A 12,742-nucleotide genomic window follows, 5' to 3' on the forward strand; every position below is an offset into this window, starting at 1 on the left:
GAAAGCATACAAGCCCCACTTGTGGAAGAACAACAGCAGAGGGCTCGTGGCTCTTTGTGTAAAACAGAGAAACGCTTGTGAAAAATGGGGAAGGAAAAAAAAGAAGGCATTTCTTTAAATGCTAGCAAAGGACCAGAGATTTATCTGCTCTTGGGGTTAAGTCAGTGCCTAATTTTTCTTGGACTCCACCTCTGTTTTTCCAAGCGCTGGGAACTATGCATAAAAAGGTCAAAGAAATAATGGTTTTAAAAAAAAAAGTTGTGCATTAAATTTTTGAAATAGAAAATTACAGCCGAGGCAAAAGGGAAAAAAAAGAGAGGAGATTAATGGTTGTGGGCCTGGGCTTTGTATATCGCACTGGCGCTCGGGGGACAAGCACTTTATAAATCACCGCTGGACATATAAGGGATTATTAGTACGATGTGTTTTGTTTCATAGTTTGTGTTATGGCCAAATCCTTAAGTACCTGCTCTGCCCCCCTCTAATCTGTTTTTCTTTTTAAAGCCAGTTTAGAAGCCGGATTTCTTCTTTCTCCTTTCTTTATTTGGGTTTCTGGAAAGATGCTGTTTGAGGAGAAAATTTCTACTAAAGGCTCTGTGTGTTTCTAGTGAGAAATTAACCAGTGCTAGAAAGTGTTATTTACACTTTCTTAAGGCACATAGGCAGGGAATGTGTCAGAGATTCTGTGCATGTGCAGAAACCCCCAAAATCTGCCAAATCAAAATCGGACTTTGCGATCTACTCTGACTGACCGCTTCTAAATGGTTATTTGTGTTAGGTGATAAATAGCCAGAAGACATACAAGTACACAAACAAGGCTAAATGCGCATTAAGTTCAAATCTACAAGCCGGCCAAACATCCTCGATCTGTGTTTCATCAAAAGCTGCGTTTTCATATTCTCAGACGTAGCCAAACTTCTGCTCAGGGCAAGGCCAACACATTTACATACACAGTTTTAGGCTTAAGTTTGATGAAATATGGGTCTATATGAGTTTACATGCGGGGTGTAAGCACACAAGGGCAGTGCTGTGCCTTGATTAAAAAATTTAAGCAAAATTCTACCAGTAGTTTTCTATAGAAATTGAATGGATTGTAGAGGATCTGACTTTTCTTTTACACACTGGTGGTCAACAGAACTGGGAATCATCCATAAACTGGTCATTTTCTTTGGGGATGATGTTGCATTACCACACTCCGTCTGTGCCTTTCCAAATTCAGTGTGTTATTTTAAAATACCTTTTACGCTAAACTCTTTCAAAACTATCACAAAACAAGATCTTTGCCTCAGGTGGTGCATTCGTAACTATTTCATGTAATAACTCTCCATATGGAGCTTTTGCAGACATTAAACTCTTCAGATGTCTGGTTCCTATCGCCACCACTGTGAACAATTCTGACGTACGTTTCTCTCCTGGTTTATTGGTTGTAACTCATTCACTGCTCTAAACATCCCTCGCTCCAGGGCGTCTGAACCAGCAACGGAATGGATGTAGAATTCTGCTCTTCGGAGGCAGTTTGCTTAAAGGCTGGGAGTACTGGGAAACAGTGGGGAATTGGTTTATTGTAAACCCTTAAAGGGAAAGCTTATTGGTTAGTAATTATTCTGTTATTCACTCACGTTAGCCTTTTTATTTACCAGTAATTACTACTAGCAGTATTTAATATTCACTGTGTGGAGAGTAGTGGGGGTCACAAAATTAAATATTTGAAATCTGGACCTAGCAAGAGGTCTATAGAAAGGTTTAAATATGTTTTTTCAGTAACTAGTATAAAATATGAATCTCAGATCTCAAGTGAAGCAAGTTTACAAATTCTGTAGGACTGGGAAATATGGTGTTGGGGTGTAGTCCAGCTCTGAACCCTCTAAATGTCAAAGGAATCCAGAAATGGTTTATTTTTCTATTGATTCAGTGTTATGACATGCAGCTGACTGTAGTCCCAGTGCTTGGTGACACACAGATGCATGAATTTCATAAGGTTTTGTTGTGAAATGTAAATATAAATTTTCCTAAACTAAAAGTTACTCAAAAAAAAATTGTTTTAAACTTCCATTAATTTCCGTGGTCTTCATCATTCCATAAAAGACACTTCAGACACAGTGGGGACCTCATACATTTTGTAGTGTAGAAATAGAGATGCCTGCTTCCATTTCAAACCTATGGAAAGACTTTCTCTACAATTGTTTCACAACGCTTTTGATTACATCTGAATCTTGCATTTAGGGAAATCACAAAAATGTGAACCCTCTGACCTGTGATTAAATCGTTATTCTACAGAGTGAAAGTGTAGAAGAAAAGGGGTGCATTAAACAGGCCTCTGTCCAATCATTCAGTTACCGTTTAATAATTTTATTAATATTATTCCCTTTTTTTCAGACATACATCAAAAAGCATCATGCTGTAACTGAACAACATTAGTTATTACTATCTCTCTCTCTCACACACACACACACACACACTCACACACTCTGGTATTCATGAATAACACTGCCACAGTTACTGTTGAGATGTTGGAATATTACAATAAAAACAAATGACAGAAAAGTCTGCTGCACAGTGCTGTAAATGGAAATCAGAGTCCAGTCAGAGACAGTGGTGCTGTGTGGAAGCGGACCTTCGGAGGGAATGGGGCTTTTAAAAACATGGTCATTTTATTTTAAGATAAAATGGTGTTTATTAATATAATTCACGCACTGTATTCTTTTATCGTGCCCTGTGTCATAGCTTTTACAGCGTGTGTTTAAAGGTGCACTGACCCTCTTCCAGGTCCCAGTGGAGTTTACAGCTTTTATTTCTCGCACCTGCTGAAAGAGTTCCCTCTTAAATAGATGCTTTAATTTACAACACATTCTACCGCGTTAAAAAATGTGGTCACGTGTTAAAATGAGCATAAACGTAGTTTTCTTAATTGGACGCACAGATGGGTTCACTTAGGTACAGCACGTGGTTTTCACGCGTTTTTGAGGCCGGTTTGATTTGTTGGAGTACAACTAGAAAGTTGATAAGTTCATACCGATGTGTACAGCCTGCAGATTCGTTAAAATAAAACGCCATAATTTAATAAACCCTTCATAAAAATGCCACATGTGTCCTTTGAAAGCCTGCGTGGTCAACAGATTTATGGAACTGGAAGGCAACCAGGCATTTTTGGCCACTTTGTAGCTGGCCCTGTTTCTTTAATTTGGCCTTTAAATAAAACTATATTAATTTCATTTTTATTTTAATTTCTGATTGATTTTACACATGGCCTACAACGAGTTAAAGGCATTTAGCCCATGGCCAGTGGTCCACTGATCATCAGTGAATGTAGAGAAGAGATTCGCCAGAGATTCCTCGAGGTTTAAAACGTGTTGAAGGATGTTACGATGCAGCACCAGCGTTTGAAATGTTTAAACGAGGTTTGAAGTGTGTAGGTCGAGTCTGAGGTCAGCATTAGAGCTCAGCGCATAGCCCCCTCCCCCTGAGCTGATTTGTATGTTACGTTAAATAATGCAGACTTTAGATCTTATTCATTTTGAAAGAGAAAACGTACAGCGCTTGACTCAGGTGCCTTCGTGGGCCACTGTGTCAGTGACACGCTGCTGTTCCACTAAAGTTAGAAATGCACACGCTGCTACTAAACTCCCCGTGGATCAGGGCTTGCCCAGTAAACAAGGAGCGTCCCTGGACGTTCAAAATAGGTCTAAAAGTAGTCTGTACGTCAAGGACATATTTTAAACGTCAATGGACGTCCAAAATCCATCTTAATAATTTAGTTAAGTGGTGACCAATCGATAACGTCAGTGGACGTCCAAAATGCGTTTTATACAAGTAATTTATTTCGGGACCAATTAATAACGTCAATGGACGTCCAAAATACGTCTAATAGTCGTCTTTTCAATGTCTGTGTTTGGACGTCTTTTCAACTTTCATTTTCAACCTTAAGAGAACGTTGATTAGACGGCAGTCATTACGTTATTTCAACGTTGAATCAACGGTTAAATGTTTACTGGGTGGTGAAGATTAAATGTTAGGGTTAGGTCTAGGTGTAGGTTTAGGATTTAGGATCTGGTCTGGATTAAGTGCTACTAGGTGCGTGTACATCAGTCTGTTACAGGCTCTGTACTGATGGGAAATACTCATTTTGAAAGCTAAATATTTGGAGAACGATTTGAAAGTCTCGTAGACGTGGTGTTTTTGTGGAGGATCACCAGCAGATCGCTTCTATTTCGAAGTCTGGAAAAAGTGTAAGTTAATTATAAAATAAAAAAAAATAAAAAATAAACAAACAAAATAAAACAGCCCACTTCTTAGTAACGCCTTATTTGAAAGATAAGAAACATGAACATGTTTATCCACGTCACTTTTAATGAGCTTTTGTTTGAATTAAATTCGTATTTTAATTTTGCCTGCTTTTAAGAAAAAGTGCTTGAAATTCAGACCTTCATTTTTTTATTCGGCTTTCCGCCAAAATCAAAAATAAAAGAATAACAATGCTCATGAATAATAGGGACTGTATATTTACCCCCAGTGAATTTAAACATCAACAACAATGGTTCCATACTCCTTTAGGGTTTTTTTTTTCACTGCTTTAGTCCAGTAAAGGTCCCGCCCTCGCGCTCACAAATTCATCAGATGTCACCAATTTACAAAATACACTAAACTTTACAAAAGGACACGCCGTTACGCTACAACAGACACGTTTATTTAAAAAAACAAATAACCATAACCATACTAATGACTTTGACTGTGATATAAGGTATAACTTTCATAGGAGGAGACCAAAGAATGTTGCCTGGTTGTTGTTGTTGTTGTTATCTGTGTAAAATTTTAAATTAATATAAATAACAATATGAATGATAAAGGGAACCTTTCCTATACATCTGTGCAACAGCATGACAACACTCACGAGCGTCGTGTTCAGTTCACGCGATCATTTACAACAATGTACAAGTCCTTCCGGAGCTGTTTGTGCAAGATCAAGACATGTATGTAATCGTGTGTGTGTGTGTGTGTGTGTGTGTGTATCAGCTGTCCGAGTCCGGGTCGCTCTTGCCCTCCTCTGTTTTCTCGGCGTCTGTTTTCGCGGCTTTGTTCCATTTCTGAGGGTTTTCCGATTCTTCCGACGAGGATCTTTTCTGCCTCCTCCACTTCGCGCGTCTGTTCTTGAACCAAACCTGAGCGAACACACAGAGGGAATTCATTTATTTGTTTGTTTGTTTCTTGCGGGAAGAAAAACGTGACCTACAGAGATCACGAAGATCACGAGCGTCCAAAATGATTCTCCCACTTTGGAGTTGAGGCTTCATTTCTCTGGTTAAATTATACTTCGTGTAACAGCCCCCTGATCTGAGACTATTTTTTATTTGAGCACTGATTGTCACACACACACACACACACACACACACACACGGCACATAGTTTTGAACGTAAGAGATAGGAACATAAGAAGTACACATCTACGGCGGAGTGTTATTTACATTTAAAATACTGGCGGCGGACAGATTTTTTAATCATTTTATTTAGTTATATATTTATTTTATTTCTGTATTTATTTCTGTATTTATTTATTTAGTTAGTTAGTTAGTTAGTTAGTTAGTTAGTTAGTTAGTAGAATGCTACATTTATCTAAAATGGTCCTAAATAGTGCTCTAAAATCTGCAGTTCCAGTCACGCTTTTAAAAGACGGTTCCTCACTGTAAATTCACCAGTGTTAAATCAACAGTTACTGTAATAATCCAACACTCTCAGTGTTAACACTAATACCCAGTAAACAAGGAACATCCCTGGACGTTCAAAATAGGTCTAAAAGTAGTCTGTCCGTCAAGGACATATTTTAAACGCCAATGGACGTCCAAATTCCATCTTAATAAGTTAGTTAAGTGATGACCAATCGATAACGTCAGTGGACGTCCAAAATGCGATTTATTTATTTATTTCGGGACCAATTAATAACGTCAACGGACGTCCAAAATACGTCTAATAGTCGTCTTTTCAATGTCTGTGTTTGGACATCTTTTCAACTTTCATTTTCAACCTTAAGAGAACGTTGATTAGACGGCAGTCATTACGTTATTTCAACGTTGAATCAACGGCTAAATGTTTACTGGGTAGTGCTGATTTAACACTGGTGAATTTGCTGTGTTTAAACGTTTTTTCTTAAAAACACTTCAAAGAACCAACTGCACGTTAAAACGATTACAGTTTACAACCGTTTTGAAAATCACATTCCAACAATCAGAACCGTTTACAAAACAGTGAAGCAGAACTAAGTCCAGTGTGTTCTGCATTAATCTGAAGAACAGCGTGAGTCTGTACACGGTACAGTGACTTCTTCTGGTTCTCTACAGAAGAACCCCAACTTTTTAAAGTGTGTTTCAGTGGGTTCTCTGTAGAAGTGTCACTGCTACTGCGGCTCCTATCTGTCTGTCTGACCACATTAGTGTTGGATTTATTCGTGTTTCCTGTACGTTAGCGTTACTTACAGTTTCTTGGTGTTTTTTTGGTTGAACCGTAAAAAGTGACACTTTGTATTTTATCTCTTTTTTTAAGACAAAGTGTTTTATGAAATGAAATCATCTACTTTTAATTATATATTGATTTTCTCAATCTCGAAGTGTATTTCTGGAGGTAGATGATTTCATTTCAAGCAACTTTTTGACGTAAAAATAAATAATTAAATAAATAAATACAAAGTGTTATTTTTTAAAGTTGCATATTTATTGTTTTTTTTTCTTTTGGGGGGGGGGGGTCCTCAGAGGTTTTTGGTTTCCCTCAGTGTTACTCAGTCGGTTTTGTGTGTGTGTGTGTGTGTGTTCCTCGGTGTTTTTATTTATTATTATTATTATTATTATTATTATTATTTGTGTTCCTCGGTGTTGTTTGATTTTCCTCAGTGTTTTCTTTGATGTTCCTCAGTGTTTTTAGTGTCCCCCCGGCTTTGTGAAGCTGCACGTGAAGCTTGCTGAACTCACCTCCACCTTCTCCTCGCGCAGGTGCACCTTCCGCGCCAACTGCTCTCGCGCGCCCACGTCCGGGTACTTGGTCTGCTGGAAGAGGCGCTCGAGCGCGTCCAGCTGCTGGTCGGTGAAGATGGTGCGGTGACGTCGCTTGCGCCTGCACTGCAGCTGGCTCAGGAGCTGCACATCTGTCCGCGAGAGCGAGCCCATGCTCAGGTACGACATCATCTGGTGAGGGACCGCTGACATCAGCACGGAGCCGCTGCTCTCGTAGCCTTCAACACAGAGCGCGAGGACACGGGTCAGAACAAGGCAAGAACACAACACTCTCCCAACAGCCTTTAACCAGTGATGTCACGCCCAAAGTGTGTGACACGCACGTGTGCCAACTGCACCGATCTTTCGGTGTCACGTTTTTGGGCCGCTGCAGCGTGGAATGCACGCGGTGCTACTGAAAATACCCGTATGGTGTAGGGTTAGGTTTAGGGCCACGTAGTTGACAGATTAGTGCGCTACACCGGTGTAACACACCCTTTATCGAGCTCGAGGGTCGTGATCAAACACTAGAACACAGCTGATATTCTATGAATGTCAGAAACACGATAAAAAAATAGTAATAATAATTAATAAGCTAATAAATGAATTAGAGTAGAGCAGTGGGGAGCAAGAAAATAACACACAGAGGGAATCAATTCATTTAAAGACACCGTTAAAGACTAGATTTAGAAGCGTACTCTTCCAAACACAAGAGAAGAAAATAATAACAATAATAATGTTAATAAAATAAAAGTAAAATATAACAAAAACAATCCTCCTCTATTTTTGTAGCTTGACTGAATTCAGAATACATTAACGTGACAAAAACACGTATGAGCCAAGTCCCGAACACCAAAGAAACGGCCCAGTGTTTGTGTTATTCCTCTGTCTTCAGCCTAAAGACGTTCGCCTTTAAAACGCCACAAAGGCCGCACTGTCTGTGTTTGTTGTCGTCGACTAAATTAACTATGAATTAATTCTTCTGTAAATGGACGTTGACTATTAACTGACTCAACCTCTATGACGTCACAGCACTTACTAATTTGTCAGGTCCCTTTTATATTATAAACATATCCTCCTTTGATTAAAGGCTAATGCAAAGCTGTGTGAAGCCCACCGCGCAGTGACGTTTCACCTAAAAAATCAGCAGAGACATCCTCCACAGGGAGCCCTCGGAATTTATTCAGAAAACATAGGGGAAAAATGTATAAATTTATATATAAAATAAGACTGTAAACGATTGTTAACTTGTTTCCACTTACAACCAAAATGAAATGTCCTTTGATCAATTTTTTGACTACAGCTGCGTGAAATCAGTGCATTTCCTTTGTTTCCTATTTTTTTGTCAAATACACACGTGACCTTATTAAAGAATCATAATGGAATTTAAAAATGTGTTAATGTTTCTATGCTACATTTTCTTTTTCTCTGGTGTAAGGTGAAGAGGGTGAACTTTGGCTAAAAATAATAATAAAAAACGCCACCCCCAGATTTGACGTGTTCATGGATCAAGGGCAAATTCCTTGTAATTTGTGCTAATACGTTGCACACTGGAAATCTCATTATTTTCTAAACCCAGATTACAGTGTGTGTATAAACTACGCTGAAGAACTCAAACTGATTTGATCAAACCCCAACCTCTGATTGTTTACAGTCTTCACAGAGTAAACACTCGCAGTGATGTGGAAGCTGTTTGAAAGCCATTCGGCTGAAGGTGTATTCATTTGGTGTGGATTGAAATGAATGAAACCCGGCCTCGTCCAGGTGCTGAGCTCAGGTCTCACGCTTTAAAACGCACTTCTGGAAAAGGTAACTGCACATTTCTGAAGCCAGTCCTTCAATAACCTCATCAATGAAGGTAGTATTTTACAGCTTCTGAAGCGTGTGCTTAAAGCAGGCCTACGTAGAGCTGGATGAACGCTATCAAGGCGGATCTACACAGCCCCAGCCCAGCCGCCATTATTCTCATTTATAATGCTGTGTATGTTTAGCATAAACATATTTAAAATGTTTTGTAATCAACAAAGTTGAGTGGCGGATGGTCGTCAGAGAAACAGTGGGTTCAGTTCAAAGGGAAGAAGCAGGAAATGGGTCAGTTACCAAATCAATGCAGACAAGTAGTCAATATCAAACACTGAATAATACCCCAAACACTTAACAACCTACATCCCAATTACATACTGAGTACTGAACACCCCAATATCTACACCACCTAATCACTAAGTACTACATACTAAATATTATTCATGGGGATTTTAAAAAGCAGTGAATGATATATAAATATATTCAAAACATTTCTAAAAAAAGTCTGGGAATTTGTTTAATTTTGTATTGCTTTAAGCCTGAAACACCTGCATGTTTTTAATGACACATTACTGAACATCACACACACACCTGAATATCATTAGAGTTAGAGCCTTTGGTGGTAAATCTGCAGTTTATAAATATGATAAATAACTACGTAAATGTTGACATCTATTCCATTTTATTTACAAATTGTGTCCCTTCTTTACTACGCATTTTTTATTTATATGTTTTGTTTGTTTGTTTTTTTTATTGTTTTTTTTAAACATTCAATTTATAAACATCAAATTTCATCTGATCCCCATTGAATTATTTTGGTCAAAAGATGTCTAATAATAGAATAAATAATAATAATAATAATAATAATAATAATAATACAAAATGCAGTAATAAAACAATTTTGAAATTTTGTTTCAAATGGAGACAGAACCGCATTTTTAGTGTAAAATCAGTTCATACGGTTTTTTTCCGTTAATAATTCGGAAGAGTGTCCAAATGCCTAACTTCCTGTCAGAATTCCCGTATGGATTTTTGTTGTTTTTGTCTGTTTCATAGTTTGCTTTATAATTGGGAATTGAATCATTTTCACACTGTGTCTCCACGCCGCTGTAAATATTCACTGAAGTAAACAGAGGACGTAGAAACAGATGACGGAACCGCTTCATCACGTCTAATAAAATCATAAAAAAGTCAGGGCCAATTTTCACTGGAGAAGGCGACGTATAAAACGTGAGATAAAAATCGCGATGAAGTCTTAAGGGATATGCCTTTTGAGTGTGTTTACACACACTGTTTACACACACACACACTGTCACAACTTTAAAGTCCCCGTTCTAACGTTGTAGAGTAACTGTATATATTGTATATTTACTTAATCTGAGACGAAGCCTGAGATTTTAAAAATCGTGTGTGAAGTCACACACGCGCCCCGACTCACGGAGGACCACGTAAAAATGATTTTGATCTGTTTGTTTACGTGAATATAAACGGTTGTTTTCTGTGGTGTCCACATCTCCCGCACAATGCACAGACCGGAAATGGAAAGCCCCGCTGCATCCCCTCCTTTAAAAGTTTAGATTTTATTTATTTATTATTATTTTAACTTATTTTTTCCTGCTCTAAAATTACCACAAATACTCATCTCGAGATACAAGGTTTGGCTCCTAAAGTGACATCCCGTGGAAGCGTGTAGGAATGGTGATCTCACCTGTGGGAATGCACGGGCACTGAGTGGGCATCGCTCCGCAGCAGCTCGGTCCGCCGGGCGCCTGCACGTGCAGTTGTCCATAGCAGTAGCCGTTGTAGCCGAGGCGCGCGCCGGTGACCGGCTGGAGACTCGAGGCCGCGGCTCCGGCGGCCGTGTACAGTCCGTTATAATCTGCGGCGGAGTAGAGCGAGTCCGCGAGCCCGGAGAAAACCAGCGGCGCGCTGCGGTGCAGCACCGCGGGCTCCTTACAGCTCGGTCCCGCGGCCAAAATACTGTCGATACTGAACATCCCCGCGGGCATCACCACGCGCACGGACCGGAGAAAGACGCACGAGCCTACAGCTACGGTTCCTCAAAGTCCTCAGAGTCCTGAACGTGCTCAAAGCAAAGCGCTCGGATATCCGCTCACTGCTCGATGCCTCTCTTCATTGTGGTGGTAAATCAAAGGCAGAACAACAAACACAACAAACAAACAACAACAAACACAAACGGTCTTCCCGCGCAGTGTGTGTTGCTGTCGAAGGGGAAGGAGGGACTGTCTCCCGGGCGACCAAGCCAAGTTTGTCCTCGCTTTTATACCCAGCTGAAGTTTCTCTGACGTCACTGAACTCCTCTCTTTTCTTCCTTTTTTTCCCCTTCCTCCTTCGACCCCATCTCCCCCTCCCATCTCCTCCACAAACTCTACACGAGCCGGTTTTTTGAGGTGAGAAAAAAACGCGGATCCGTGTGTATTCAGAGCTTAATTTGATTAATTTTATCTCCACAGTGTTTATAAATTATTGATTGTTATTGTTGGGCTATGATTATGAACAGAGCTGTCGCTGAACAGAAAAGAGGTTCTGTTTGTTCACGGAGAGCTGGTTAAAAAAAGCAAACAAACATTAATGTATATATATTAACCACATTTCAAACGCTGTTTTTTTGTTATTATAACTGTTATTTTGTTTTGTTGTGTTTGTTTATTTGTTGTTTGTTTATGTCTGATGAAGCGTTCGCGGTTCTAAAGCCTGCAGATCTTTTACCAGCCCAGAAAACACTGAAGACCCGTTCACGCGTTAAATGTGTAAATAAAACAGTACACGCTGTAGTTGGCGCTGAATTAAATTTTAGCGGAACGCTATTTTTGTTTCATTTTATTTCGTCATCCAAAATTAATGAACACTATTTGTCTGTAATTAATTTAGATTTTCTCACCCCTGGCCTCGTGGGTGGCGTGGAAATGTGCGAATAATAGACACCCTGTTAAAATTACCTTTAAAAAAAAAAAAATAAAATAAAATAAAATAAAATTCGTGTAAAAACCGTAAATTAATTGACAGCTTTTCTCTGGAAGTTTAAATGGCTGTTGGACGGAGCTGGACAATGATGATCCAGTGTTTATTATATTACACTGAGTCAAATATAAAACTATTAGAGGCATAACGAACATATCGCAGTGTTTATATCAGTGTTCCAGCAAACAGCACTTTATTACATATTAATAACACTGTGTATAATGTGTGTATTATGTACCGTGCCCTAAAAACTCTCCACTGTTGTAGATATTGCCTGTATATTGCACATTAATCATTTTTATTATAACCATTTGTTATTGTACATTGTTTGCATTTTGCACGCATTTTTATATTTTATTGTAGACGAGCACACGGTAATTTGTAAAGTACAATAACTGTCCGTGTGTTCAGGGACCTGTTGACCCCCGACGGCTCTTTGCTCCGTGTTTATGGCGCTGGATTCCTCCGCATTAAGAAAAGCTTTATCTTAAGTGTCTTAAGTGCGTGTGATTTGTGAAGCTGCAGGTCTGACACGGCCGTGATCGCGCGCAGGAGGTGGAGGGAGTTTACCTCCATCAGCGGGGAGGAAATGAACTTTAAACACCTCCAATAAGCACCGGGCCGAGTGGCCACGCTGCGATGAGATAACGCCCATTATCGGCCGTTCACACGCGCCGCGGATGGACTTATTAAAATCAGAGGCTGATCAAATGAAGTTGGCGCGAGGCCGACGAGGCGGTGGGCGCTGATTGTAAACCGCACGGATCTGCGCGCGGTAATTGAGGTCTCCTGCGACGCTGAGCAGAAAACGGATTTATTTGCTGTTTATTTCTCTTTTTTTCTTCTCTCAATCCGTGACCTTCCCCGTGGCGCGAGACAATACCCAACATTATTAAAGTGTCACACAAAAGTGTTGCGGCGTTAATCGCGAACCATAAAACTCACACCAGCCCGAGTGATGCTCTCAACTCAAAAAGCAATGC

The 12,742-nt window shown here is 39.7% G+C and overlaps 1 protein-coding gene across 1 annotated transcript; it reads right to left on the bottom strand.

Moving 5' to 3' along the window:
- Window positions 1–5,006: 5,006 nt before the first annotated feature.
- Window positions 5,007–10,786, bottom strand: gsc (goosecoid). Its single transcript, XM_066660309.1, has 3 exons — window positions 10,486–10,786; window positions 6,954–7,213; window positions 5,007–5,156 (listed from the first exon to the last, which is right to left on the bottom strand). The coding sequence occupies exons 1-3, from the start codon at window positions 10,784–10,786 to the stop codon at window positions 5,007–5,009; spliced, it is 711 nt and encodes a 236-aa protein (XP_066516406.1).
- Window positions 10,787–12,742: the final 1,956 nt, after the last annotated feature.

The sequence above is a fragment of the Hoplias malabaricus genome, chromosome 1 (assembly GCF_029633855.1).
Source record: "Hoplias malabaricus isolate fHopMal1 chromosome 1, fHopMal1.hap1, whole genome shotgun sequence".
Classification (NCBI taxonomy): Eukaryota; Metazoa; Chordata; class Actinopteri; order Characiformes; family Erythrinidae; genus Hoplias; species Hoplias malabaricus.